This window comes from Populus alba, chromosome 5 (genome assembly GCF_005239225.2).
Source record: "Populus alba chromosome 5, ASM523922v2, whole genome shotgun sequence".
NCBI lineage: Eukaryota > Viridiplantae > Streptophyta > Magnoliopsida > Malpighiales > Salicaceae > Populus > Populus alba.
This window is the reverse complement of record NC_133288.1, coordinates 12215909-12242785: the sequence shown is the minus strand read 5'-3', so window position 1 is coordinate 12242785 and position 26877 is coordinate 12215909. Positions and strand designations below refer to the sequence as shown.

Below are 26877 nucleotides of genomic sequence, written 5' to 3'. Positions count from 1 at the left end.
AGATTAAAAAGAAAAAAAGAAAAAGAAGAAGAAGAGAAAAGCGGATAGAGAGAGCTGCAGATTTTGGAGTAAAACCAATAATACTCCGGTGGCCATATCTCAGGACTCAACCGTTGGATCATGCTAAGTTTTGGATATGTTGTTCTTATTACACTTATCTACTAACTGACGGGAGGGATTGGAAGGAACACACTCCATTTGACATAAATCATCATCGGCAATTTCCTGAAAAACAAAAAGGAAATGCACCTGCAGGGCAGTTTGGTCGCTGGCCGATTTCTCTCTCTTCCACCGTTGGATCTTGCGCATTCTTGGATATGTGGTGCGTCTAGATGTGTCCTTCATTCTGAACGGTGGAGATCGGAAAATATTTCTCCGGCAAGGTTTCATGCATGTTGAACAATATCTCGCCTATTTTCAAGTAAGCTCGGTTTTCTTCAGATCTAGGGCGATTTAACCGTTGGATCATTATGATTTTTAGATATATTATGCACAACTCTATGATATGTAGTCTGACCATTGGATTTGAAACAACAATCAGAGGTTGATGACTTGTTACCTTTTGAATCTATTGCTAGTTTTGACAAAATGTAGTAAGCTTGATTAAATGCATGTTTTGATGAAATTAGAATTGTGTGGGTGTAGGTTTTATGGAAGATGTAATGGTAAAATATGTTCTTGTTATTGGGATTATTATAGATTAATTGTGTATTCTTTATATGAGGGGAAGTATAATTATTGTGTAAGAATAGTAAGGAACATTGCTATATGAACATGTTGATTGAATACAAAGCTAACTTGTTGGTTGTGTGGATATAAATGGGGTGGAACCATGAAGAAATTGAAATGAAAGAAATATGGAAAATAAAGCATATTTAAAGCTAGCCATAAGTATTTTTGGCAAATTGATTAGTTAATGAAGATTGTCATGGATTCCAACTAGTGGGGTGAAATTGTTTTGGTGATAATGATCTAAGAATATTAATTGTTAAGGTTTGCCGCATATGTTTAATCGCACGAGGAGAGAGCGAAAGAAAATGAATAGTTCATCATTTTGTTGTATTAATAATAATATTAGGAGAAATCCCAAAAGGAATGAGTTTCCTTATTTTTGGTCTAATCTTTGCTATATTGTAGAGGTAGGGAAATTGTTTGAATGTTTTGCTTTAGAATTGGGTTGAATTTGTGATTTAATTATGCCAAATGACCTTGGATGATGTTGTTTTTGCAATGAAAATAAGTTGGAAGTTGAAAAGGATTTCCAAGGAATGAAAATCCTCGTTGTCCAAAATTTTAGCTATAAAGGAGGGGCTATTATGATTGTTGATTGTGAGCCTTAAAACAAAATAATTTGGAGTTGGTTTATTCATAAAATTTGTATCTCTATGTTTAGCCTTTCATAGAGATAAATCACTCCCAAAACTGAGTTTTACAACTTTAGATATGATTAAGACACTAGATAGTGTTCTGGGTTGGTTAAGCTTAATTGATCGAAATTAGACGATTTTTAATCATTGCTTGGAATTGCTGTTGAGTGATGGTTTTGATAACAAAATTATAAGAATGAATATAAACATTAAAATGAGTAAGTGTATGAGATCTTAAAGAAAATTCCTTGTGATTAGTTTGAGAATACTAGTTGAATGAGAATTAAATGAAGATGTGATGTTGGTTGTATTGTTGATAAAAATTGAATCCCTGGTGGTACAGGGAAAGCTGTGGGGACCGGACAATTGCATGGAGTGGCAGCACGTGCACCTATTTTAGGTAGGTGATTCATCACCTTATTTTGTAATTATCAGTTTTTCTTAATATCTGTGTTGTGTGTTTAATTGATGTTAAAAGAATGAAACAAATGAATAAGTTGAGTGATTATTACAAATAAGAACTATTGGTAAGTTAAGAGAAAGTGCTGAAATTATTTGGCTAACAAAAGAGGTTAGCCGGGTGCTGGGTAATTCGAATGGAATTACCGGATTGATTTTGGCAACCAGGATGGGTTAGCCAGATTTCTTGGGTAATTATAGAGTTACTAGGTTTATTGGTTGACGAGGAAGTTAACTGAATATGAGGTAATTCGTATGGAATTATCGGATTGATTGGCTAACAAAAGAGGTTAGCCGGATGCTAGGTAATTCGTATGGAATTACCGGATTGATTTTGGCAACCAGGATGGGTTAGCCAGATTTCTTGGGTAATTAAGAGAATTACCGGGTTTATTGGTTAACGAGGAAGTTAATCGAATATAGGGTAATTCGTATGGAATTACCGGATTGATTGGCTAACAAAAGAGGTTAGCTGGAGGCTGGGTAATTCGTATGAAATTACTAGATTTATTGGTAACCGAGGAAGGTTAACCAAATGTGTGGGTAATTATATGAAATTACCAGAATTATTGGCAATCGGGATGAGTAGCCGGATAGTTAAGTTTTGAAGAGATTATGTGAATTAATTTATTGAAGTGAGAAGTAGTAAATTCTAAATGTTACGAGTAAAATAATTAATATATGACTAAAATATTGAGTAAATTAATTAATGTGGTTATTGGATAGACACAATGACTTGGAGATTGGAGGGGAATTGATAGATAATTGGTTACCATAGTGTTGGTGGCTAAGGATGCTTAGTGACCGTAGTGTCGATAACTAAGATTGTGTGCGAATGATACTTGGCAACCGTGGTTACAATGCATATGATGTTAATAAAAAATAATAATGAAAGGGGTTAGGCACGAATGGAAGAATCAAATGGCATTGATTAACCATTCCGGGTCGAGAATAGTTAATGATATCAATAGGTCACATTGGTATCGACAACCATTTCTGGTGTGATTAGCTACTCCAGGTAAGGAGGCTAATGATGTCAAGGGTTCTTGACATCGATAAGTTTGATGGTAAACCAGATATGAATAAGATTTGATTAACCATTCTAAGGAAGGAATAGTTAATGATAATGATCGGTTTGATATTGACATGTGAATGTAATTGATTAGTCTAGCTCGATATTAGAAGACTAATAATACTAATGAGATTTATTAGTTTCAGTGATTACCTTTTAGCAACAGATTCAGAAAGGGAATATATGGATTAGTTATTCCAAAAGAATGAGATAAGCTAATGATACCAAGAGAGGAATATCTTGGTATTAAGTGAGAATTGATTTATAAGAAGATGGTGCTCGCAAACCGTTAAGTTGTGTTGAGATTTCCAAAATGGAATTGTTTTTGGCAAATGAGATAGGATATTAGATGGATATTGGTAATAGATGGAAAATATATGTTGTAAAAGAGGTTTATGCCTAACTTTATATATCAAAAGAAATTCCGTAGAGATTATTGTTTGCCATTGTTATTGCTTGTTACTATTTTCGTATAATTACGTGTACATGTTAATTTCTATTTTCAGGTCCATCAGGGTCATGTCAAGAGTGATACTAGTTTAGTTGTCTTTTGCTTTTGACCATGTACATTAATTGTAAATTAATGGACTTATCTCCTAAAACTTGAGATGTAATATAAATCTGTAAATTTGAATGTATGTCTTTAATCTAATGGTTGAAACTCTTAGTACCTTTTTGACCATGCATGTTTATAATTGAAATTGAATCTTTTATTTGAACTACATTATATGATGTTATTGAATAAGATGTGTTATGTTGATGAGAATGAGTTGGGTTGAGACCTAGGATGATTGGGTCGTAATTGAGTTATGAGGAGATGTGAGATATTAGAAGTGTAAACAGGGTATATGTCGATAACTTGGGACCTCCCAGTATAGGGGAGACTCTGCCGAAATTTTGGTGGAACCTGTATATCAAAAAAAAAAAATTACCTAAAAATTTCCAATGTATCGCAAAAAAGAATGTAGAAAATCGGGGTTGTTACATTTCCATTGTGTCACACTCCTATCAGACTTATTTCGGCTTTCCGGTATCAAATCTCAATCTTGATTGTGGGTTGCGTGACCACGTGATCACAAGGTTCGCATCAGGGTCTTTATTACCTTTACATTGGTCCAGGTGGAGGAATCTTTGATCATGATGTTAAGTCCACAAACATCTTACTAGATGAACATTACGTGGCCAAAGTAGCTAATTTTGGTCTTTCTCAATTAGGAATGCCTAACCCGTACCATATAATAAGTATGGGTTTGAATGGTAGTTTTGTTTATACTACCCCTGAATATTTCAGAACTTTTTAGTTAACCAACAAGTCAGATGCGTACTCTTTTAGTGCGGTCCTTCTTAAAGTGCTTTGTGCTCGACCCCCTATTGTAAACTCACAGTAGAGAGAGGAAATAAACTTAGCTAAATGGGGGATGTTTTGGCAAAAGGAAGGGCAGCTTGAAAAGATTATTGATCCTTTACTAGCAAGTCACATCAACTCTAATTCATTGAGAAAATTTGGTGAAATATAGAAGTGTTTAAAGCCACAAGGAGCAGACATGCCTAATATGATTGATGTGTGATGGGATTTAGAATACGCAATGCAACTTCAATAAACTACAATGCATAGAGAGGCACATAAGGACAACACCACAACAGGTGTTTCATCAAATTCAGCACTCCTAGTTATGCAGAACATGAGTTCTAATATGTTCCCAATTGATGATTACTCATATACAACAAGTACTTCAATGTATCCCAATTAAGAATTAACAATTCCAGATGATCCTCACTGGTCAGGAATGAGCTCTTAATGCCTCCTATTATTATATCAAATTTCTCCAGCAATGAATGGACTTTGAAGTCATTTGAGTATATGCTATAATTAATTCATGTTGTCAGATGAGAAGTTCTAACTAACAACAAGAACATTTAGAAGCTTTGCAAATTATACCAAATGCCTTAGTAATTCTTTGGGTTGGAAGCACCTATTCAAAAAAAAAAAAATTAAGGTGGATAACTTGATAGATGAGTTTCTGGATGCTAATGTCCATCCATTGGATGCATATCTGTAAAATATAAATAATAATAAAGTTTGTTTAGATGTTCAATGTACTGAAATTGATGGTAGATTTATCCATGATATCCAGGAGATAGATTGGGAAATCCTAGTTTGAATCATAGGCTCAATTCTAGGTATTAAATACGAGGCAAAACACATCAAGATGACTTGCTTAAAACTTAATGGGCCACCACTCCTATTCAAACACTCCATCCTAAGAATTTGCTTCTCCTTTTAGGAGCAAGTATAGAAAGGATGCACAATTTTCAAAAAACCTAGTTGACTTAGTTAACATGATCTCTAGAAATTCTAATTGACTCAATTAACCTAAGCTCTATAAAGCCGAGTTGATCCAATTGAAACAATCTTTAAATTGGTGTAATTAACTCACTAAATGCAAACCACCATTTGAGCTTAGGGTGTCTCTCAGATGAACAAGCTTGAATCTAATGTTTACATACCTAGACAGGATTGCCCAACCTATGTTTCTTTACCTACCATATATGTTATTGGTATTTAGCACTAAATGCTAATAAGACCCTTCTTACCATAGTTAGGTATATAGAATATTGTTAATGCAAGTCAATGCCAGAGCTTGACCTATTTAACATCATATTTTCTCATAAACAATGTAACCATCAACTAGTAGTGTTGATTAACATATTTGTCTAGGTTAGCTAGGTAATTGATATGACAAATCTTATGTCTAGTCAAAGCCTTAAAATTTCATGAAACAAAGACTTTATGTTGTATCCAAGGTTGTCAAAAATGCTTTTTTAACACGACACGGAACATATAATATAAACTCGAATTGTAAAATCATAAAATTGCAAGTAAATTTTTTTTAATTAAAAATCATAAAATCACAATTCAATAAATGAAGAGAATACATGTTAAATATGCATTATATCCTGCAATTCAATACACTTTGAACACAAATTAATCAGACATGCTAATTGTGCAAGGATAAGAAATTTAATAAATGTTGAGGCTGCCAAAAACACCATAATACAAGCAACAACTAATTTTCTCAATTTGAATAAAAACTTTTTGGTTACAAATCTAGGTAACAATTGACTTGCCTAAATGGGCATGTGAAATTTCCATGGAAACTAGGTTATAACACAACTCTTTTCACTATAAAAATATGAAAAAGCTTAACTAGTGAAAAGATTAACAGAAAAGGAAAACACTAACATCATACTGCAGGAAGTTGAACCTTAGTTTTAAGTTTTCCAATTCTGCAAAACTATGACAAGAAATATGAAAGGTGAAAGCAATGGATCAAGTTTTGTATTGGAGGACAAAACAAAGCATGAAGATCCACCAAGAAGGGATTGTAAACTTCCTTCTTGCAGCTCTTTTCTCAGTATAGAAAATGCTGAGTTAGCTCCCCCCTTCCGCGCTCTCCTCTTATGCTACACGTAATCTCCAGTCAAGGAACTTCAATAGAGAAGTCGATACAAACTAATAGTTCGGACACCGTTAACCGGTAACTAACAAGATAGGAGATTCCTAAGCACCTTTTTGATGTTGAAAGTTTCTCATGAGCCTAGAGATTCACTAAACAGATTTTCAGTTACCAACATTACCTAGGTCACTTTTCCATATAATTAACATTTGAACTACATAAACATGCATGTTTGGTTATGTGTAAACCAATCCAGATTATGTAAAAAAACCAGAACCAAAATGTTAAATGTTAAGAGTTAAATTTTGAGATACAAGGATATATTAAAAAAGTTCTCATACTACCAAGTAATATGAGTAACAATGTCCATCCCCACCCTTTTAGCACAAACTGGATATAACTGAAAACAAACAATTCCAATATCATTTTAGTAATAGTCTTTAGACAAAAAAAAAACTAGAAAATTGTAATTAATAGTGTTACAAAAAGAAAATGACCAATTTATATGCTTTAGGATAAAATAAAAAAAATCCTAAAAAACAAGGCAACAAACTCACACAGTTAACCAAATTATCTCATTTAAAATCAAACCCCATAAAACCCTTTACCAAAAGCAATTTAACACTAAAGAACTAAACTTTTTAATTTACATCCATCAATAGAACTCGATAAGAATATGATACCCCATTCTTGGCTTCAGCAGGATGTTTTTCATTGATGTGGCAAAAAAGACCAACAACATCAAAATCCTCGCCGCAAAACGGACATATATACTCTACTTTTAAATCCTTTTCTGTTTTAGTCTCACATACAGATCTAGCACCACAAACCAACAAAAAATCCAAAAAAATAAAAAACAGCTTTTAGACACCATCTCTTACTAAACTAAGGACATTGCAAAAGAAATGAAAGATTTTAAACAAACCAGATCCTAATTCTTTCATTCTTGGTTGTGATGGTTCTTGCTTCTGCGCATTTAGAAAGGGGGGGAGATAGAGATGGTGAATCCTTTATCCTTTAATAAAAACTAGAGTTATCAAGTGGACAACAAAGGTCCCCTTAACATGGTGGTGTTGGGTTCAATTCATGCTCCCTCAGCTCTCTCTCCACTCCAAATGATGATCGTTTCTTCTTCAGATAATAAGAGCCTAGTTTTTGAAAGATGAAGAACCATATCCTTTGGTTCCAACGTTGTAGTACTAGCTTCCTTACTCAACTAGCACAATCCCAATTCATGTTGGTCACGGGTGGGGTGAGGATTGGGAAAAGGGGGTGCTGAGTCAGCACAGGGTACAAGTTTTAAATTTCATGTGAAATCAAGAAATTGAATCGTTTTTATGGGTTAACCTGATTTTATACGAGTTTGACCAGGTTTGATCGATTTTACCGATTTTCGAGTTTAAACCCAATTTTACATGTTTTATGCATTTTGACTTGTAAAATCGATGATTTTACGAGTCAAAACTCGTTTTTAACAACCATGGTTGTATCCATGTCGATCCTGAGTGTAGATATAAGTTACATCAATTCATCTCCCCAAGAACAATTATGACAACCACACGAGGAAAATCCTAAAAGGAACTCTAGTTGCGATTTGCTAAAATTTGGTGTAGATATCTCTATTTAAGTTAACATTTTTCCAATAACTTAAGAGTTTTATAAATCATTGCACTCATTTAGTAATTTCCAATGTCTTTTTAAAATATTTAAAAAAAACTTGAAAAAAAGCCAAAAAAATGTTTTCTAAGCATTTTAGCCATTAACATTGCATTTCATAATTCTTGAATACTTTTCTTATCAAATTAACATGTGTAAAACCCAAAAATGCTTTTAATCAAGCTGTTTTAATCACAATGCAAAATATTTATTCATTACTCATCAACTTAATAATCCAATGATACCAAAAATTAACTCAACTTTTGTTAATCATTCTAATTTAAGTGAATCAACACAAACCTTAACAAAATCCATGCATCAATATTTAATTTTCAAATAGCAATCACCATATAAAAAAAATAAACAATCCAACAAAAAATATCAAATCATCTCAAATCACAATACATAACAATCCAAATTAATATTGTTCAAACAGTCCAAAACTTATAAACAACAATGTGAATTTTGTTCCTAAATTTTATAATATTTTAGCAATTTGTTAAAAAACAATTTAAGGTTATAGATCAATTGTAGGAGGTGTTTGATGTGTGCAAGATATACTGAAATCAAGGTTGGAAGTATAGGAACAATAGTGGTGAATGGGTTTCATATGCCATCATCGTTATCATGCGTGACTTCACGCGCCAACACTAGTGTACCGGAAAACAAGAAAACAAGGTGGATCTCAAGCAACAGCTTCTCCTCTTCCTTCTTATACTTTTTATGGTGACTCTTAACTATTACCTTAAAAAAAAATACAAGAAGAAGAAGAAGAAGAAGAAAGAAGATAAACCCACACATAAAGTTTTGGTTTGTTTCCTTCATTCTCTCTTAGATCAATTTCTCTCTCTGCAGATTCTTGCTCTCTATTGTGGCTGTGGCTACTCATTGGCATTGGGCTGTTACTGCCACTTTTGGTGCTTTGTCAGTCATGCGTGTACCTCGCATGCAGAGATGAACTCAAGAAAGAAACAGGAAGAAAACGATTTGACTTTCTTGATAAAAGAAGCAGCAACCACTGTTGGATTCATTGGTGTGGTTTACTGTGGAGTTTTGCTTGGTTTCTTGGCCTAATCTCAGGTTTTATGGTGGCTATTGTGTGGTTGGGATTTGGGTTAAAAGGATATTGTAGGGCTGCTGCTCCACGTAGAGATAGGTTTGGGTTGTAATGGTAGAGGTGTTGGCTTCGTGGCTGGTTCTTGGTCATGGTTGCTAGTAGCGAGGAGGAAGATGACGGGTTTGCTGGAACATGGGTTGTTCACGATGGACTGGATGGCTTTTGGTCTAAAAATGATGGGAAAAAAATGAGTTTTTGGTGTTTAATTCGTCCCCACTGATTATGGTTGCCTCTTGGTCAATATTTGCAAGCCAGCAAGTGAAGATCTTCAGTGGGCAAAATCAACATCGTTATGACTAGGCATCCATATTGGTTGTTGATTCCTTTTTCATGCCCGTCCTACTCTCTTGCAAGGCTAGTAGTATACTGCTCCCTTGCTTTGTAGGTTTTGTTTGTTTTCTCAAGCCTTGGTTTTTTTGTCTGTCTTGGAAGAACTCCTTGCAATTCAACTGCCTATTCAAGGAGTGTAAGAGGGTGCACTTCTCGACTCTGCAGCCTACAGGGTACAACCGTGGCCTTGGCTGGTTTTTGGCTAGCTTTGTAAAGGGTTTAAATGGGAAAGATGGCAAAAAAATGTTAGATCTGCTATACAATAACAGGGCAAAAAAATGTTGAACTGACTTTCAGATTTATTTTTTGCTTTGTTTAAGTCTTTAATTTAATCGATTAAACATATTAAAAGTTTAATTAAGTTCTTAAACTTAATTAATTATTTTAATTTTGATCAAGTTAACTTTCAAAATTAATTTTACTTCAATTAAATCCTTCTTCAACTTTATCTCGTCAACAATATTCTAATCTGACTATCTTTCTAGTGTTATGACCTATTATAGCTCACAAACTTGTATTCCAAACTTTTTGGATTTCTGATTTTTTGGATTTTTGAATGAAAAATGTTCGTTTTTATAAAACAATTTTGAAGGATTCAAAATTAATTTATGACAATAACCAAGAATGGTGAAATGACCTGAACCTTATAAAGGATAGACTTTTGCCTAACCAACCATCTTTTGATCCTTTCGGTCAAATCCTTTACATTAGACCCATTCTTGACCTTATATGTCCATGAATTAGTATAAATAAACCCTTGGTATACATTCACGTTAGGAGTAAAAGACAAGTACTAATATAACTTACCTTAAGTAAGATGTTTTAGGGTGATAATGTTGTTTTTTTAACACAACCAATCCCTTATTTTAAACTCTAAAAGAACAACTGAGGTTCTCAGTGATCATAATACTAAGTAGAGACCCCTTTGAATCTCACGCTTCGCCACAAAACTCTAGGCAATAGGGGAGATTCGAAACGACTTCCTCCTCTATTCTCTTCCTCGTTAGAGGTGACTATTGCAGTTATCTGTAAAAAAAAGAAACACAACAAGCAGTTGATTTTAATTTTCTTTTCTCTTTCCTGATCTCGGGTCTTTTTTTTTTTCTGCTCTGGTTTGTTATTCTTTCCTTCTTTTGGTGGCCGATCTAGCTGTTGTATAGGGAGCTGCGATGGTGGTCAAGGAATTGATGGTCTTCACTCCTGTTGGTAGCAGCAGCGGTTAGGCTTGCTGCTGTCATTCGTGATGCTTGTGGATCTCTAGTGAGGACAGTGCTGCTGTAGCTAACTATGGAGATTGGTGGAGGATGTTGATGAGGGAAGATCTATTGTGGTCGATAAGGGAGAAGAAGAGGCTGAAGTCAGTGGGGGATGCCTGGCTTGGGTTTTGTGAGAGGGAGCTGTTGTGGGGCAGATGGAGGTGCAATGAAATGGAAGGAGAATGGAGGCTCCTTAATATAGTTCAGCCTTATGATACGACCCACATAAGGTCAGATTCGGATTTTGGCATAAAAAGCGTAACAGTACAAGTTTACGGAAACAATCATATTTCTCAATCCGACCATTGGATTGGACTAATATTTTATGTGGACTCTCCAGACATGTTGTATTACCTTGGGTTAAACATTTAGGTCAATCGGAGTTCGGGAAGGTACCACAATACTAGTCAACAGAGGCTGTACGAATTCTGTTATTTACTTCCATTTGACTTGTGGACTTCCTATTTGATAAGGATCCTTTTCCTACAAGGATGTGGCCGCTGGTTTTGGGAATTTTCTAGTTCCATAAGAATCTTTAATGAGCTGCAATATAATTTACAAATGTGGCAATGATTCATTAATGTTTCAGAATCCTTTTCTTATAAGGATACCTTATTCATCCTAGCTACACAAGGAAAGAAGGGCTGATGGTATTTAATAATAAATTAGTTATTTTTATTATTTTCTTTCATATTTAGGCTTAATTAAAACTTTATTTTGAGCTACGGTCCAAGGCTTGCTTGGATCAGGTTATGGGCTTTTTAGTTTAGGGTTTTTAAGTCAATTTTGAGTGAACCTCATATAAATCCATATAAGAGGTCCATTAGGGTTAACTTTTCAAGAACTATTTAAACTCATGTAAGCTAAAATTTTGGCAGCTTTGATGATTATTATTCTGAATTTTTTAGTTTTAATGTGTGAGAGTGATTCTTGCATTCTTCAAGTCTTGAACGAACTAAATCTAACTTATCGAAGATTAACTGGCTTCGTGGAGTCATTCTACTCATTCCAATAGTATTAGTGCCCTGGGGCAGGTTTCCATTGTGTCACACTCCTATCAGACCTAGTTCTTTGCGTGAATTGCTTGTTCGTGAAGCACATGTGATATGGACCAGCCCAGAAACACCAATAAGGACCTATTACATGTTCCAAATGGTCCAATAACTCGGTCCAAGACAAAGACATTAAAAGAGGCATTGAATGTATTGGTTTTGAAGGTTTCCACCAAGTCAGAATTGAAAGGTCCATTGGAGTATCAAGAGGAGATCGTAGTACATCTTATCTATATGCAAGAAGGGTCCAATACAACCTTATTTAGACCATAAAGTGAGGATAGCAAAGGAAACAAAAGAATCCTACTACAACTTGAAAACAATATGGGTGGCTACCTTTTCCTTTTATTTCTAGGATTAAAGGGCTGCATGGAAGGCTATAAAGAAGCCTTAAATCAGTTCTGTAATATTAGGGGCTTTATTTTATTTTGTTAGTTACAACCCAAAGCTTATTTGGCCTTAATTAATACTTTGTTTTCAGCTAGGATCCAAGGCTTGTTTGGATTAAGTTAAGGGCTTTTTAGTTTAGGGTTTTGGGCTAGTTTTGAGTGAACCTCATATAAGTCCACATAAAGGGTCCATTAGGGTTAATTTTTCAAGAACTATTTAAACTCATATAAGCCAAAATTTTAGCAGCTTTGATGATGGTTACTTCTGAATTTTTTAGTTTTAATATGTGAGAGTGATTCTTGCATTCTTCAGTTCTTGAACGAACTGAATCTGACTTATTGAAGATTAACTGGCTTCGTGGCGTTATTCTACTCATTCCAATAGTGTTGGTGCCATGGGGCAGGTTTCCATTATGTCACACTCTTATCAAACCTATTTCAGCTTTCCGGGACCAGATCTCAATCTTAATTGTAGTTTGCGTGACCACGTAATCATGAGGTTCACATCAATTGGTATTAAAGCTAGGCTCCGAAACAAGGTCATATCATTATGTTATTTTTGTTTTTTTAGTGTTCCTTTAAGTTTTTCAGTGTTTGCGTCCATCTTCTTGTTTTTCATGTCTACATCATCTAAGCAAAAAAAAAAAGTTTATATTTCATCTTGTTACTATCTCTAATCATATTAGTATAAAAAAAACAAAAAGAGAGTGAAAGAGGGATTAGTTGAAATTTGAAAGATCATTCAATTTTTGCCGTATAAACACAACTCTTGGTGAACCATAACCAAACCACCTCGAAATCAATTTAAACTTCATATTCAGTCTATTAGGGGTGATATCGCATCATATATTAAATTTGGGCTTATTTTGATATCGGCTTCTGGAGGTTTTAATTGGAGGTTCAATTTTGTCGTAAACTAATCATATAAGGGGTTTGAGTACCTAGACATAAGAGAACGACCTATAAATTTATTTTTGGTGTTTCCATAGTATTGTAATACTAAATATTGAATTTGAGGTCATTTCAAGATCATTTGGTTTGGGTTTTAATTATGTTATGTAAAAATTACGTAATAGGTTAGATTTGCCTCAAGTTTCAAATCATGATCTTTGTTGTTTAGTTTTGTCCAAATCTTTTTGCTTCTACTATATTTGGGTTATCTAGGAGTCAATTAATTGTTCTCGTAAATATTCGCTTCTGTTTTATTTCGTGTCTTCGTTTCGTCCACAATTCGTACGAATTTGCATTGCTACTCGTAAAATTGTAATCATAGTTTTTTTTTTTTGCTTTGTTTTCAGTTTATTTTTTGATTCTTGAGTCTGAAAATTATAATTAGAGTGTGTTATGAAGGCAACTGACTTTGATCTGTTGATTTCAGTTCCTAAATAACCAAAAGAAAACAAATTATGAGGTAAAAGACGTAGTGAGCTTATTAGAGTGAAAAGCCTGGATTTTGTTTTTTTGTGTGGTACACGAGAGGTGTAAGGATATATTTTATGCTACTAACTAAATTTTGCAGATTCAAAGAATGTTTGAAAACAACGAATCAGCGACACAAAACGCTGACACAGCTTTCCAATTACAAGCCATAGGCTAGCAACTTGAGTTGTTGACAAGGACGTACAAGGATCTGAAAGATGAGGTGAATTCGATAAAGCAACGGAACAGTGGGGCTAATCGCCGGGGAAATACAGTCCTTATAGCTGTACAGAATGTCAGATTTGATTTTGAAGAGTTTATTAACGAAAACATAGATGCGGGTGCAGATGACTATGATTGTGCATCTGCTGGCCATAAAGAGTGGGAGAAAAAGGTAGATTGGAATTTTGATTTGCCATAGCTATTCTGAACAAAAAAAGTAAAATTGGTGATAATTGAGTTTACGAAGTATGCATTGATTTGGTGGGATCAGATTATGATCAGTAGAAGGAGGAATGAGGAACGACTTGTTCAGACTTGGGGGGAGATGAAAGTCTTAATGAGGAGACAATTTGTCTTCACCACTATCCTAACATTGGTATCGAGACTTGCTTAATACTTGCCTTCATCATGGTTTTGAAACATTGAGATTAGTTTCACATTTTTATGAAGGGTTAACATGTAAAGATAGACAAATGGTGGAATTGATGTGCAATGGAACTTTTCAAAATAAAGACCTTAATGAAGCAATGGAGTACCTAGACTTATTAGCTGAAAATGCACAAAATTGGGACACTACAGGCACTTATGAGGCACCAAGTAAAACCCAACCTCATATATCTAGTGGAGTTATGTATAACCTTGGGGAAGATCATGACCTCCAAGACAAATTTGCATCTTTAGCTAGAAAAGTCGAGGCACTTGAATTTAAAAAGAGTGGTCAATTAAAATCTGTTTAAGACATTGTGTGTCAAATTAGTGAAACAAAGGAGCATGCAACTAATGAATGTCCAACTTTGCCTTCTTTCAAGGAATGCCTTCATGAATAAGCCCATGTTTTAAATAGTTTCCAAAGGCCCAATCATAACCCATTCTCGCAAACATTCAACCCTAGTTGGAGAAATCACCTAAATTTAAGTTGGAAGAGTGATAACAATAATGCACAAACTTCACAGCCACCATTTCAAGCACACTATAATTTCCAAAATTCCCATGGATATGCACTTCCTTATGCTCCACCTCCTAAAAGAAATCTTAAAGAAACATTGCATGCATTCATTGAAAAGCAAGAGACAATCAACACTCAACTTGCTCAAAACATGACACATTTTAAAGATGCTCTTGTAAAATTCACATCTGGTCTCAGTTTTCAAGAGAAAGGTAAGATTCCATCTCAACCACAACAAAATCCAAAGGGACAATACAATGTAAATGCAAGTAGTTTCGGAAGCCAACACATGGATCAAGTCAAATCAGTCATCACTCTTCGTAGTGGTTAGGTTATTGAAAAACCCACTTTTGAACCTTGTGAGAAAGATAACGAGTTAATCTCTGAGGGTAAGGAAAGGGTTTAACATGACCAAAAGATTGATGTCTTCTCCCAAGTGTAGGAGTGTCGAAGTAATAAATAACCCGACAAGACTAGGGTAGAACTATAGGGAGGTTAATTGTATAAATTATAGACAACAACAACAACAATAGTAGTAGTAGTAGTAGTAGTAGTAAAGAATAATAATAAAAAGAAGTTAATGAGAACTTTGAGATAGAAGATTAATGTAAGGATTAAAAAAATGTCAAGGTTAGAGGATCCACTAATGGTATTTCAAACAAGTATAGTATAAACTCTTATTATTCAATTGGAAACCACACACAAAAAAGGTTCCGATCAGATGATTTGTCATTAATAGCTCATTATAAATTGTTAACATGATCATATTAATTATCTTATTTAAGTAACACCAAACTTTTAAATATTGTCAGGAATTCATGATGCTAACTTATATTAACAACAAATCAAGTCCCTTTCATATCACAGGTGAATGTAATACCACATGGTTAGGCTATGAGAGTTCCAAGCCTTTGTTGTACCAAGTGTTATACAACACAAATCTAGATTAACCATTTTAAAAGCAAGGTATTAAGAATTAGTAAGATAAAAAGATAAGACATGTTAATATTAAACATTAAGGTCCATATTGAGTTTACACTATACTTATTCTTACACCATTAGTGTAACCTTTTCACTTGACATAATAAACCTAGCTAAACATAATGAAGAAGAGAAACATAAATAAACAAAATAAGAGCATAAATAAGATACAAGTTAACTAAGTAAAGGAAAGGAAAAGCATAAACAAGATATTAATGAAAGCAAAACTTAAGAATTACAAAAAAATATAAAGAGAGAGAGCAAGAGCAAGTTCTTGATTTGAACAACCAAGCCCCTAAATGCATGGCAAATGCCTCCTTTTATAGGCCAAAATTTACAACTATTGATTTGATGATTAATTGTTGAGTGGGTGGCCAACTCTTGACTTGGTGAAAATCTTTATCTTCTTATTTAAATAAAACATCATTGCTAACATTAAAACTGGAACCACTTGTACTCATGAAAGTTCTAGGAAATTGTCTTATATTTCTAGGAAAAAAATTGAGGTCATTTGGACTTCTAGAACTCGAGATATGGGCTGAACACTAAACAGTATCTAGGTTACAGGACAAATTCAAACTTCTCCGTTGTTGCTATAATTTGGACTTGAAAACGGCCTTTTTAAATCTTGGACTCCACATGAAAGTTGTAGACCTATATCTTACCAAAGTTGTCCAAAACATTAAGGTCATTTGGACATCTAGAACTCGAGATATAACCCAATTACCGAACAGTGTTCTAGTTTAGACTGCACCAACATCTCTTTTCTAAGTTTGGCCCTCTCTTTGTCTTTTCAATTTCAATACTTAAACTCATCAATCAATTCTTTCATTTAAGTGATAGGTTTGCATTTAAGATGAACATTTACCATAAATTAAAGGTATCTTATATTATTAGGTATGTTATTATAAAACATGCTTTAGTTGAGTTATTGATACTTCAAGTGCAAAATAATGATATAAAATCTTGATAAAAATGCACTTTTAAATGCTAATCATAAGGCTAGAGCTTTTTTATAGGTTAGTTTGTGATATGGGTGGCTAGGGTTTTGGTAGTAAAAGGGGAAGTGAAAGAGATAAGGCTAGAGTTTTCTATAGGTTGTTTTGTGATTGGGTGACTAGGGTTTTTTCTCCCCTCTCTCAAAACTCCTTAACTATTTATAGCCTATAAATTATATAATTTTATTTTAAATTGTTTAGTCACAAAGTAACTCCATTTTACATTGATCCCTTATTTTTTTTCTTATTTTGCACTTTAGTCCACTTGTCTGTCTTGCTTCCAATTTTGGTTCTTTTAGTTTTCTTGTTTTTTATGTTTTGTTTTTTTTTTTCGAAACAACTTTAATGTTAATTTGATAAGAAAACTAATCAAGAATTATGAAATGCAAGCGTTAATTACTGAAATGCTTTAAAAGCTTTTTGTTTTTTTTTTGCTTTTTTTTTTTCAAGTGTTTTCTGAATTTTTAAAAAAGACGTTGAAAACTACTAAATGAGTGCAAATGCCTTGAAAACACTTTGTTTTTTAGAATTTTTTTTTTTATTTTTGGATTTTTGAAAAAAGTTTTGAAAAGAGGGGGTCAAAATTTGTGTTATGATAGTTGCTTTATCTTAACAATGCTTACTATATAAAGCCCTATGAAAAGTAATATTCATAGAATTTGTGCAGTAAGCTTGTAAAGAAAATATGGCGTTTATAAAAAAGTTAAAAAACCATCAAACTTGAGAGGCAAATCCACTAGAGAATTTTGAATTTTGGTTAAACTTAGAGGTGACCAACCTTATTTTTCTGAAATAGTTAAATTGAGAGGTTGACCTTATTTTTCTGAAATGGTCAAATCATGAGGTGATCTACCTAATGAAAAATGATATTTTTATAGAGTAACTTTCTCAAAGTGATTTTTTGAAAACTTATTCAGTTTGAAGAGAGATATGCTCAATGTGATTTTGAAATTTGAGTTTTTATAGAGTGATCATCTTAAAGTGAATTTCTTAAAATGTATTCATTTAAAGGGATATTAGCTCAAAGTGAGTTTGAAAATTTGTTATTTTATGAAGCGATCAACTCAAAGTGCTTTCAGATCCAAAGTTTCTTAGGGCCTCCCCATACAAGGTAGCCTTGGATTCACTAGTTACCCTAAAAATATCTATCATAACTTAAAAAAACTCTTAAGTTATTGGAAAAATGTCACTTAAATAGAGTTTTCTCACTAAATTTCAGCAAAACGCATTTAGAGTTCATTTGAATGTTAGCTCTATAACTCAAAATCACACTAAAATTCCTCTGTAAAGAGTAGAAAAGAAACAAGACAATTTTAATGGTAATTTAATGGCTGGTTTATAGTCATAAAATGATGAACTCTTGCCTAAAATTGTTAAGACTAAGATAGAAAATGTGTAATTGTTTTGATTTTATGAAGGTGATAAAGTGAGAGAAGTTGCAAACATTATATATGCATGCTCTCCATTAATAGTGGCCTATAATCTATCAACATGTAACAACTTCTCTTTTGTTAGTTTCAAAACTCAAAAGTTATAAATCTTTTAGGATTTCCCTCATATGATTGTCATAATTGTCTTGGGGAGATGAAATGATGTGACTTATGTCTACACTCGGGATCGACATTGATACAAGATAAAGTCTTTGTTTCATGACGTTTTAGGGCATTGATTAGACCTAATAATTGCCATATCCATTACCTAGCTAACCTAGACAATTCTACCATGAATTTTAGTACATTGAGCATTTAGTCAAGCTTTATTATTTCTTATGTTTTACAAATATACATTCAATATTAATAAGAAGGCATGTAAATTAACATCTAGAAACTCAAATATCAATCACTCTTTATTGACCCAATAGGTACTACATTGTTCTCTAAATTTAGAATTAATTATTGGTACGACAACATTCAACAAAAAGTGATTAGGGTAAATGATCTTGACAAATGAGTTTCAAGTTGTAAATTGTTATGCCTTCTTATTAATATTGGATGAATATTTGTAAAATATAAGTAATAATAAAACTTACCTAGATGCTCAATGCACTAAAGTTCATGAAGTTGTTATAAACTTAAGTAATTATAAATAAGTCACAAAATAAGGACTAGAAAGCTTATTATTTCACTATAGGAATTTGTCTTTACTAGAAAATAACAAGTAACATAACCTGCTAAAATATTTGGTTGGGCTACAATTTACATTATAAAATGCTAATACTTCAGTATATTGAGGAAATTTAATTAAAAAAGATTTAGTTTATACCAAGTAACAAAATGTTTATCATATTCAATACAATATTGGACTTCTCATAATTTACTAGATGGGTTTAATATTTATATAACTTAATTACAATGAAGTTTAAGGAAAATTGCATTGGATTTAGGTCTTTTTAACAAAAAATAACTAGGTTAAGAAGTTGAAGAAAAAACATTGCATTGGTCATGACACCTATAAAACATGTTCTATATAAAGCTTTAGGGACCTTTTGATTCTTATGTTTGTTTAGTTGTATGATGTATATAACTTTGAAGGTTGTGTTTTGTATGAAACAAAGTATATTGAAGAAGATGATAAATACAAATGCTTAGAAAATAAGAATATTTATGCATGCAAGGAATGAAAGAATTAAATTTTACCTAGTGTTTCATGTGTCTTTTTAAACCCATGAAACACACCAATCTACATGATGAATAGGGCATACATAGAAAAACACTATTTGACCTAGTTCAAAGGTAATTATTTGATTTAATTAACCCTAGTAGTTGATGGTTACATTGTTTATTAAAAATAACATGGTGTTAAATGGGTCATACTCTAGCATTGACATGCCTTAACATTGTTCTATAGACCTAACTATGGCAAGCAAGGTCCCATTAACATTGAGTGCTAAATACCAACAACATAAAGGGCGGGTTAAGAAACATGGGTTGAGCAATCTTCCGTAAGTGTGCAAACATTAGATTCAAATTTGTCCATTTGAGAGACACCATAAGCTTAAATGGTAGTTTGCATGTAGTGAGTTAGTTAGATCAATTTGAAGATCATGTCAATTGGATCAACTCGATTTCTTGGAGATTAGGTTAAGTGGGTCAACTAAAATCTCAAAAGATTATGTTAATTGAGTTGTTGGATTTCTTGAAAATTGTGCATCATTTTTTATATTTGTTCCTAAAAGGAGAAGCTAATTCTTAAGATGGATTGTTTGAACAAGAGTGATGGCCTATCAAGTTCTGAGCAAGTCATCTCGAAGTGCTTCCCCTCACATTTATTACCAAAATTAAACCCATGATTCCAGCTAGGATTTTTTCCATCTATCTCTTAGATACCGTGGACAAATCTACCATGAAACAATTTCACTACATTTAACATCCAATCAAACTTTATTATTATTTATATTTTACAGATATGCATCTAAGGGATGAACATTAGCATCTAAAAGCACATCTGTCAAGCTATCCACCTCAATCACTCTTGGTTTAATCGACAAAGCTTGTGAACGTAGTTGCTGTTATTTAGAACTTCTCATCTCACAACATGAATTAACTAGAGCATATACTCAAATGACTTCAAAGTCCATTCGTTGTTGGAGAATTTTGATATAATAATAGGAGGCACTGAGAGCTCATTCCTGACCTGTGGGGATCATCTGGAATCGTTAATTCTTAGTTGGGATACATTACAGTATCTGTTGTATCTGAGTAATCATCCATTGGAAACGTATTAGAACTCATGTTCTGCATAAGTGGGAGTGCCGAATCTGATGAAACACCAGTTGCGGTGTTGTCCTCATGTGCCTCTCTATGCACTGCAGTCTGTTGAAGCTGCATTGCGTATTCTAAATCCCAGCACACATCAATCATATTAGGCCTGTCTGTTCCTTGTGGCTTCAAACACATCTCGACTATTTCACCAAATTTTCTCAGCGAATTAGGGTTGATGTGACCTGCTAGTAGAGGATCCATAATCTTTTCAAGCTGCCCTTCCTTTTGCCAAAACATCCCCCATTCAGCTAAGTTTATTTCCTCCCTCTGCTGTGAGTCTACAATAGGGGGTCGAGCACAAAGCACTTCAAGAAGCACCACACCAAAAGAGTACACATCTGACTTGTTGGTTAACTGAAAAGTTCTGAAATATTCAGGGTCAAGATAACCAAAACTACCTTTTAAACCCACGCTTATATGGTCCGGATCAGGCATTCCTAATTGAGAAAGACCGAAATCAGCTACTTTGGCCACGTAATGTTCATCAAGTAAGATGTTTGTTGACTTAACATCACGGTGAAAGATTCCTCCATCTGGACCAGTGTGAAGGTAATGGATACCTTTTGCCGAGCCAATACAGATTTCGAGCCTTTGTTTCCAAGTCAATTCAATTTTTGCAGATGGATTCCTTAAGCTCTCCTTCCCATATAAGTGCTCCCTCAAAGTCCCCTTTTCCATGAATTCAAAAACCAATATCATCTCCGATCCTTCATCGCAGTAGCCAACCAAGGAAACAAGATGCCGATGTTGAATCTTTGAAAGGACCATGATCTCAGTTTGGAACTCTGGAAGACCTTGGCCATGGCTTGAATCGCTTCGTTTCACAGCCACCTTCATACCACTCTCAAGAGTTCCTTTATAAACTTTGCCAAACCCACCCTCACCAATCAACAACTTTGGATTGAAATTATGAGTCGCCGCCAGTATTTCAGCTAAAGATATCTTCAGTTTGAGGTTTAAATTAGTAACTTTGGAGGAGGCATTTTCAGTTCTTTCAGTTATCCAACTGGAAGACCTCCCTTTTCCATAAAGAAACTCAGCTTTTACGGGCTTTGGTCGCTTTAATCTCAAACAAAATGAGAATAATAAAATCAAAACCAAGACTAGAGCCACACCTCCAGCTGAACCAATTATGAGAGCTAGATGTTTTTTTGTCTCATGTTCATCAACAGGCACTACAACTATCGTGTTCCCCACAAACTCCATGATCTCCAATCCATTCAGAAAAGCAACTTTCGCAGTAGAATTATTTCCTGGGGCTATACTAAAACTCATATATCCGGAATCATCAGAAGGAACCACAAAATCGTAGAAAAATGGAGATGCCATTTCACTAAACCCACCAGAATTAGGATCGATCACATGACTGAAATTGGTAGATATATTGAGATCAAATTTCACAGTACCCGGTGACTCGCTGATAAAGTCACAAAAGTGCAGACGAACAAGATGCCTAGCTTTCTTACTCACGTTAAAACGCCAAGTTATATTTGGAAAATTGGATGCCCCTTTATTATCTACACGCGCTTCTTTGCAAGTTTTGTACACAGAATCAGGGGCAATTTCTTGGACAATCAACCCTTGACTGGCCTCATGAAGTTCACCACCAAAAGAACGGCTTGCACCCGAACCCCCAAAAGCTAGATAATCATCATCTGGAACCCAATTCCTCCACAGGGTATCGTTAACTTCTGGACCTCCAACATTGATCCTATAAAGTGTCCTAAGAGCTCCATCTTTGGTCTGTAAAGGAGGAATTGTTGAATTATCCATGAAGAAATTTGGTGGGAGAAGAAAGGCTTCTATGGCATTCACGAAAGCAAAAGTTGTTTCTTCAGCTGGTTGAAAGTAGATTTTGAAATTTCCTGCAGCAATCGTGAGAAAGAACTCCTTGATCACTGGGAACTCAGTAGTACTGTTCGGGACTCTAAAATCTGTTAAAAGTGAAAAATTTGAAGCAGACACATTGAACAAAGCATCAGCAAGATGAGTCCCTTTGAAGCTGAATGGAAAGAAATGAAGGCGGACAAGGTAGGAACCCGTTTGAGTGATATCAAGCATATACGAGGATATTTTCGTATAGATTCTAGCTGTATGATAGAGGGGTGATGTGCCGGGTAAAGGTTTTTCATTTTGGATAGATTTGCTTTTTCCTACATCGAAGGAAGTGCTAGAATTCTCATCACCAACAAAAGTCCGGTAATCATCATCGACGTTGGTGCGTGATCCGCAGTTCATGAAGTACTTAACCGAAGGATTGTAAGGTACTGAGGATGAAAGAAGAGGAAGAAGAAGAAGAAATTGAAGAAGAAAGAGAGGATGAAGAGTGAACTCCATAGAAATTGGATGAGGATATTTGATGCTTTTTATTTGAACGGAGGAAAGGATGTCAGGAGCGGAAGATATGAGTGATAAAAGAATTTTGGATAGTAAAGAAGAAGAAGAATAACAGAGGTTGAAGAGTGTTTGAGTTGTTTATTCGATGCCTTATTCCCTTTCTTTTGCTGCCTAAATAGGCCAACAAACATTACAACTGACAAGCAATAAAATAACAACAAAACAGGAAATCCTAACAGAGCACCATACTAACAGCCTTAACTTATTTGACCGATTCTAATGCAATAATACATTACACAACAATACTGCAATAAACCTTCAGACTTGGTCCAACCCCACGTGTACTGGCAAGTTTGAAATTTCAGTGGAAGACTTGTTGACTTGTATCTGTTACTCTCTGTACAGGTGTTGTCTCTAATAAAAGAGATAAACCAAATGAATGAAGGAGAAGTAAAGTCACAAAGGAGGAACTTCATCAACGACAAATTATCAAAGCCAAAAAGTGACCCTGTCGTTATAGAATCTCATTGACTGTTATCATCCTTGCTTGACCCAGTTTGCGAGGTCTTCGTTATAGAATCTTAGAAACTAACCTGGTTTTTGAAGAAACAATAATTATTGACCGTTCTCCTTCCTCGCTTCTTACCGGTGCGGGAGTAATTTTCTAATTATCTTTGGATATGCTGCAAAAGTATATTTATTTTAAAAAAATATTAAAAAATATTTTTATTTTTAAAATTTTTAATTATCTTGATGTGTTAAAATTAAAATATAAATTTTTTAAAAAATACTACTTTAATAAATTTTCAACTAAGAAAATATATTCTACACAACAATATATGAAGCATACATTAAAAAAAAAAAAAACTTTTATGTTCATTCGCTGTTCAATGTATCTTGAAGGCTTAATTAAAACTTGTCCCTAATGGATTAGCAACAACAAATATGAAGGTAGTGTTTGTAATTAATATACTAGTTGCTTTTTAAAATGTTTTTTATTTATAAATATATTAAAATAATATATTTTATTATTTTAAAATTTATTTTTAATATTAATATATTAAAATAATCTAAAAATATAAAAAAAATTAATATAAAACAATTTTTTTTTGAAAAGTACAGCATGAGCACGTAAACAAACACGGTAAAAATTGACAAAAAAAAAAACAACTAAGTTATTAATGATTCAAAATTATAAGGACTAATTTCGAGATGACATTTATAAGGACTACTCTTTTTTTTTTAAAAAAAAAAATACAGTGTAATAACACCTTTCACTATAACAGTGTAATAACATGTTTACCTCTCCACCTAAAAAACTCAACACTAGCTTCAATTGGCATTAAAATCCTTTCACATGGACCATTTTTCATTACCAAATTGAGTGGGGATAAATTAGTCTTTTCTCTTTTTAAGTTCATAGTAAAACGGTCAAAATACCCTTGGAGGTAAAAAAATTAAAACTAGCAATTATATTCCTATCAATATATCAATATTCATCTACTCCATTCAATAAATATTTGGTTATCTAAGAATTTCTTCATGAAGGATATGAAATAAATAACATATGTACTATGAATAAAGATTTAAAGAGATAGATCTATAAAGTTTCTTAGAATATCCTAATCCACTTACATAGATAAGATGCTAAAATGATTTAGAATGGAAGAACCTAAGAAAGGATATTTATATTTTTTACATTGTATATATTTTTTCAAAGACATGTGCTCTCAGACATAAATTAAGTGAGATAGGATGAAAAGATTTTCCTATGCTTCACCTATAGGATCTACAATATATGTGATGTTATATACAAGACCAAAAGTATTTTATGTTATGAGCATAACGAGTAGATATCAATCTAATTTAGAAGAACTAAGATTGTCTTTATGGTTCATGTAGGAGATGGACTTGTGGTATATGGTTATTAAGATAGTAGTTTTCAATCAGATATTGATGATAACTATCATAACTTATATTTTTACCCCCCATTATTTTTTCATATATTTTAAACGTAAAAAGTATATATATTTTCAATAAATCTAGTCAATTTTAATCATTTCATTATTTTGTCACTTTTGTTTTAATTTTTATATGTCATGTTAAGTTATAATTAATAAAAAAAGATGAAATAAAAAAAAATAAAAAAATAGTAAAAATAGTAAAAAAAAAAAGGAATAAAATATAGTTGAGAATAAAATGGTTAAATAATTGAATATAACAAGCCAATAATTGAATTGAAGAAGGTAGAAAAAAATTTCTCAAATAATTTAGGATGCAATTGGAGATATTATTGAAAATAAAATTAACCAAAAAAACTTGATTTGACTATAATTAAAAGAATTAAAGAACCAAAGATGAATATATAACAAGAATCCAAATTTAAGGGTTTAGTTAGTTTATTTAGGTATGAAATTGAAAAGAAAATCCAAGATTAAAACCCTAATTGTATAAAAATTCAAAAGGCCAAGGACTACAATGAAAAAATCAGAGGAATTACATAACATAATTTATACTTTTGACTTTTCTCCAAAACTACTTCATTTATTCATCTTCTTCCCTAGAAAAAGCAATCAAACTTAAGTTACAATTTCAATTGATTCTCATCAATTTAAGCCCTAAATTCTAGCAGTCAAAATCAAAACCCAAATTTCCATCTCAATTATTCTTCTAGCCTAGAATTTCAGCTATTTTTCTCCATTTAATAGCCAATAGCAGTGATTAAAAATAAAAACCTCCACCATATACAACCCTCAATCTCTTCCTTTAAGAGCTTCCCCTCTAATAACCATTTAGACCAAAACACCCATTGTGAACCCACAATCTCACATACCCATCTTTTAGCCACACCACAACTCATCTTAATCAATCAACATACATAAGCCTAAAACCCACTAGAAATAGCCTCCCATTTCCCTCGTCAACAATCATTATAACCATAAATTAGTCTTTTTTTTAGATGATCCAACTACCATAACACCACCCTTCATTTACACTTATCTCTTTTAATAATAAAAACCAAAGACCTAACAACAAAACCACCAGAACCACTTCTCTTATTAGCTCTACTAAAAACAATTTGCTCCACACTTCTCCTTACTACACCAAATTTAACAAAATAGACTACTATAACTACAACACCGCCAACAACAACCCTTAAAGCCACAACCATCATGCAAATCTCTAATAACAACAACCCTTACACACTACAACACTAACTCACTTCGAAATAAAAAAAATAGCTACAACCCTAAAAATTGAAAGAAATTTTAGCCAAAGAAACACCAAAATCACTACTCAATCTTGGTTTCTAGTCAACATTCGATCCAAATCCTTCCCTCCTCGCTACTAAGATCATGGTAAAAAAAATTCCAAAACTCAACTCCATTATAACCCATAAACAAAATATTATAATGGCCCACAAAAAAATCTTGAATTTCTTTTTTTTTGTATTATTTATATATTGTTGCTTGCTTGAGTAACACAAGCACTGCCTAAACTAGCTATTGTCAAACTAACAGCACGCGTTGCTACTACATAGCCAAGCCCTAACACATTTATTACACATGCCACCTCTCTTCAGTTGTTTCCAACAATTTAACAATTTGTAGTCAATTCCATTAATTTTTAAAGGTCTCTTTTTAAATTTTGAATGAATGTTTGCATATGGATATGTTAATTTTGTACATAAACATTCTATATTTTCCGTAAAAATATGATTAAATTAGTATATAAGCATGTTTAATTTTTTTATGGATGTGTTCACATCTCAAAAGTTCTTTTCAACTCCTTTTCATTTGTTGTTTATAATTTTATATAGTTCACCTCCATGTGGTTCGACCCCGGTCTTGCCAGGTTATTTATTACTTCGACACTCCTGCACTTGGGATAAGACATCAATTTTTTGATTGTGTCACCTTACCTCAACTAGAAAACAAAATAAAAATCTAAAATTACAAAGGAAAGAGCAAGAAATCCACAAATAACAAGGAAATCACAAAAATTTCCAAAACCATAGGTTCGGGGCAAGATTTTCAAAATTTATAGATTCGATGGT

The 26877-nt window shown here is 33.3% G+C and overlaps 2 protein-coding genes across 2 annotated transcripts; both read right to left on the bottom strand.

Moving 5' to 3' along the window:
* Nucleotides 1-6171: 6171 nt before the first annotated feature.
* LOC118045780 (protein DEHYDRATION-INDUCED 19 homolog 4-like) lies at nucleotides 6172-7300 on the bottom strand. The gene is made up of 5 exons (XM_035054495.1): nucleotides 7282-7300; nucleotides 7040-7149; nucleotides 6701-6756; nucleotides 6447-6468; nucleotides 6172-6363 (listed from the first exon to the last, which is right to left on the bottom strand). The coding sequence occupies exons 1-5, from the start codon at nucleotides 7298-7300 to the stop codon at nucleotides 6172-6174; spliced, it is 399 nt and encodes a 132-aa protein (XP_034910386.1).
* A 12779-nt stretch (nucleotides 7301-20079) lies between these two features.
* Nucleotides 20080-23044, bottom strand: LOC118045732 (probable receptor-like protein kinase At5g24010). Its single transcript, XM_035054428.2, has one exon. It carries the CDS (start codon nucleotides 22818-22820, stop codon nucleotides 20385-20387), a length of 2436 nt encoding a protein of 811 aa, XP_034910319.1. The 5' UTR covers nucleotides 22821-23044; the 3' UTR covers nucleotides 20080-20384.
* Nucleotides 23045-26877: the final 3833 nt, after the last annotated feature.

What these genes read in the sequence shown, in the direction of transcription:
- LOC118045780 (XM_035054495.1), bottom strand. An exon ending in ATTGTTACTCATATTACTTG is followed by an intron (nt 6,469 to 6,700) that starts GTAGTATGAGAA and finishes AACATCAAAAAG; the next exon opens with GTGCTTAGGAATCTCCTATC. An exon ending in GCTTAGGAATCTCCTATCTT is followed by an intron (nt 6,364 to 6,446) that starts GTTAGTTACCGG and finishes GATTACGTGTAG; the next exon opens with CATAAGAGGAGAGCGCGGAA.
- LOC118045732 (XM_035054428.2), bottom strand. Translation starts at nt 22,820, where the DNA reads ATGGAGTTCACTCTTCATCCTCTCTTTCTTCTTCAATTTCTTCTTCTT.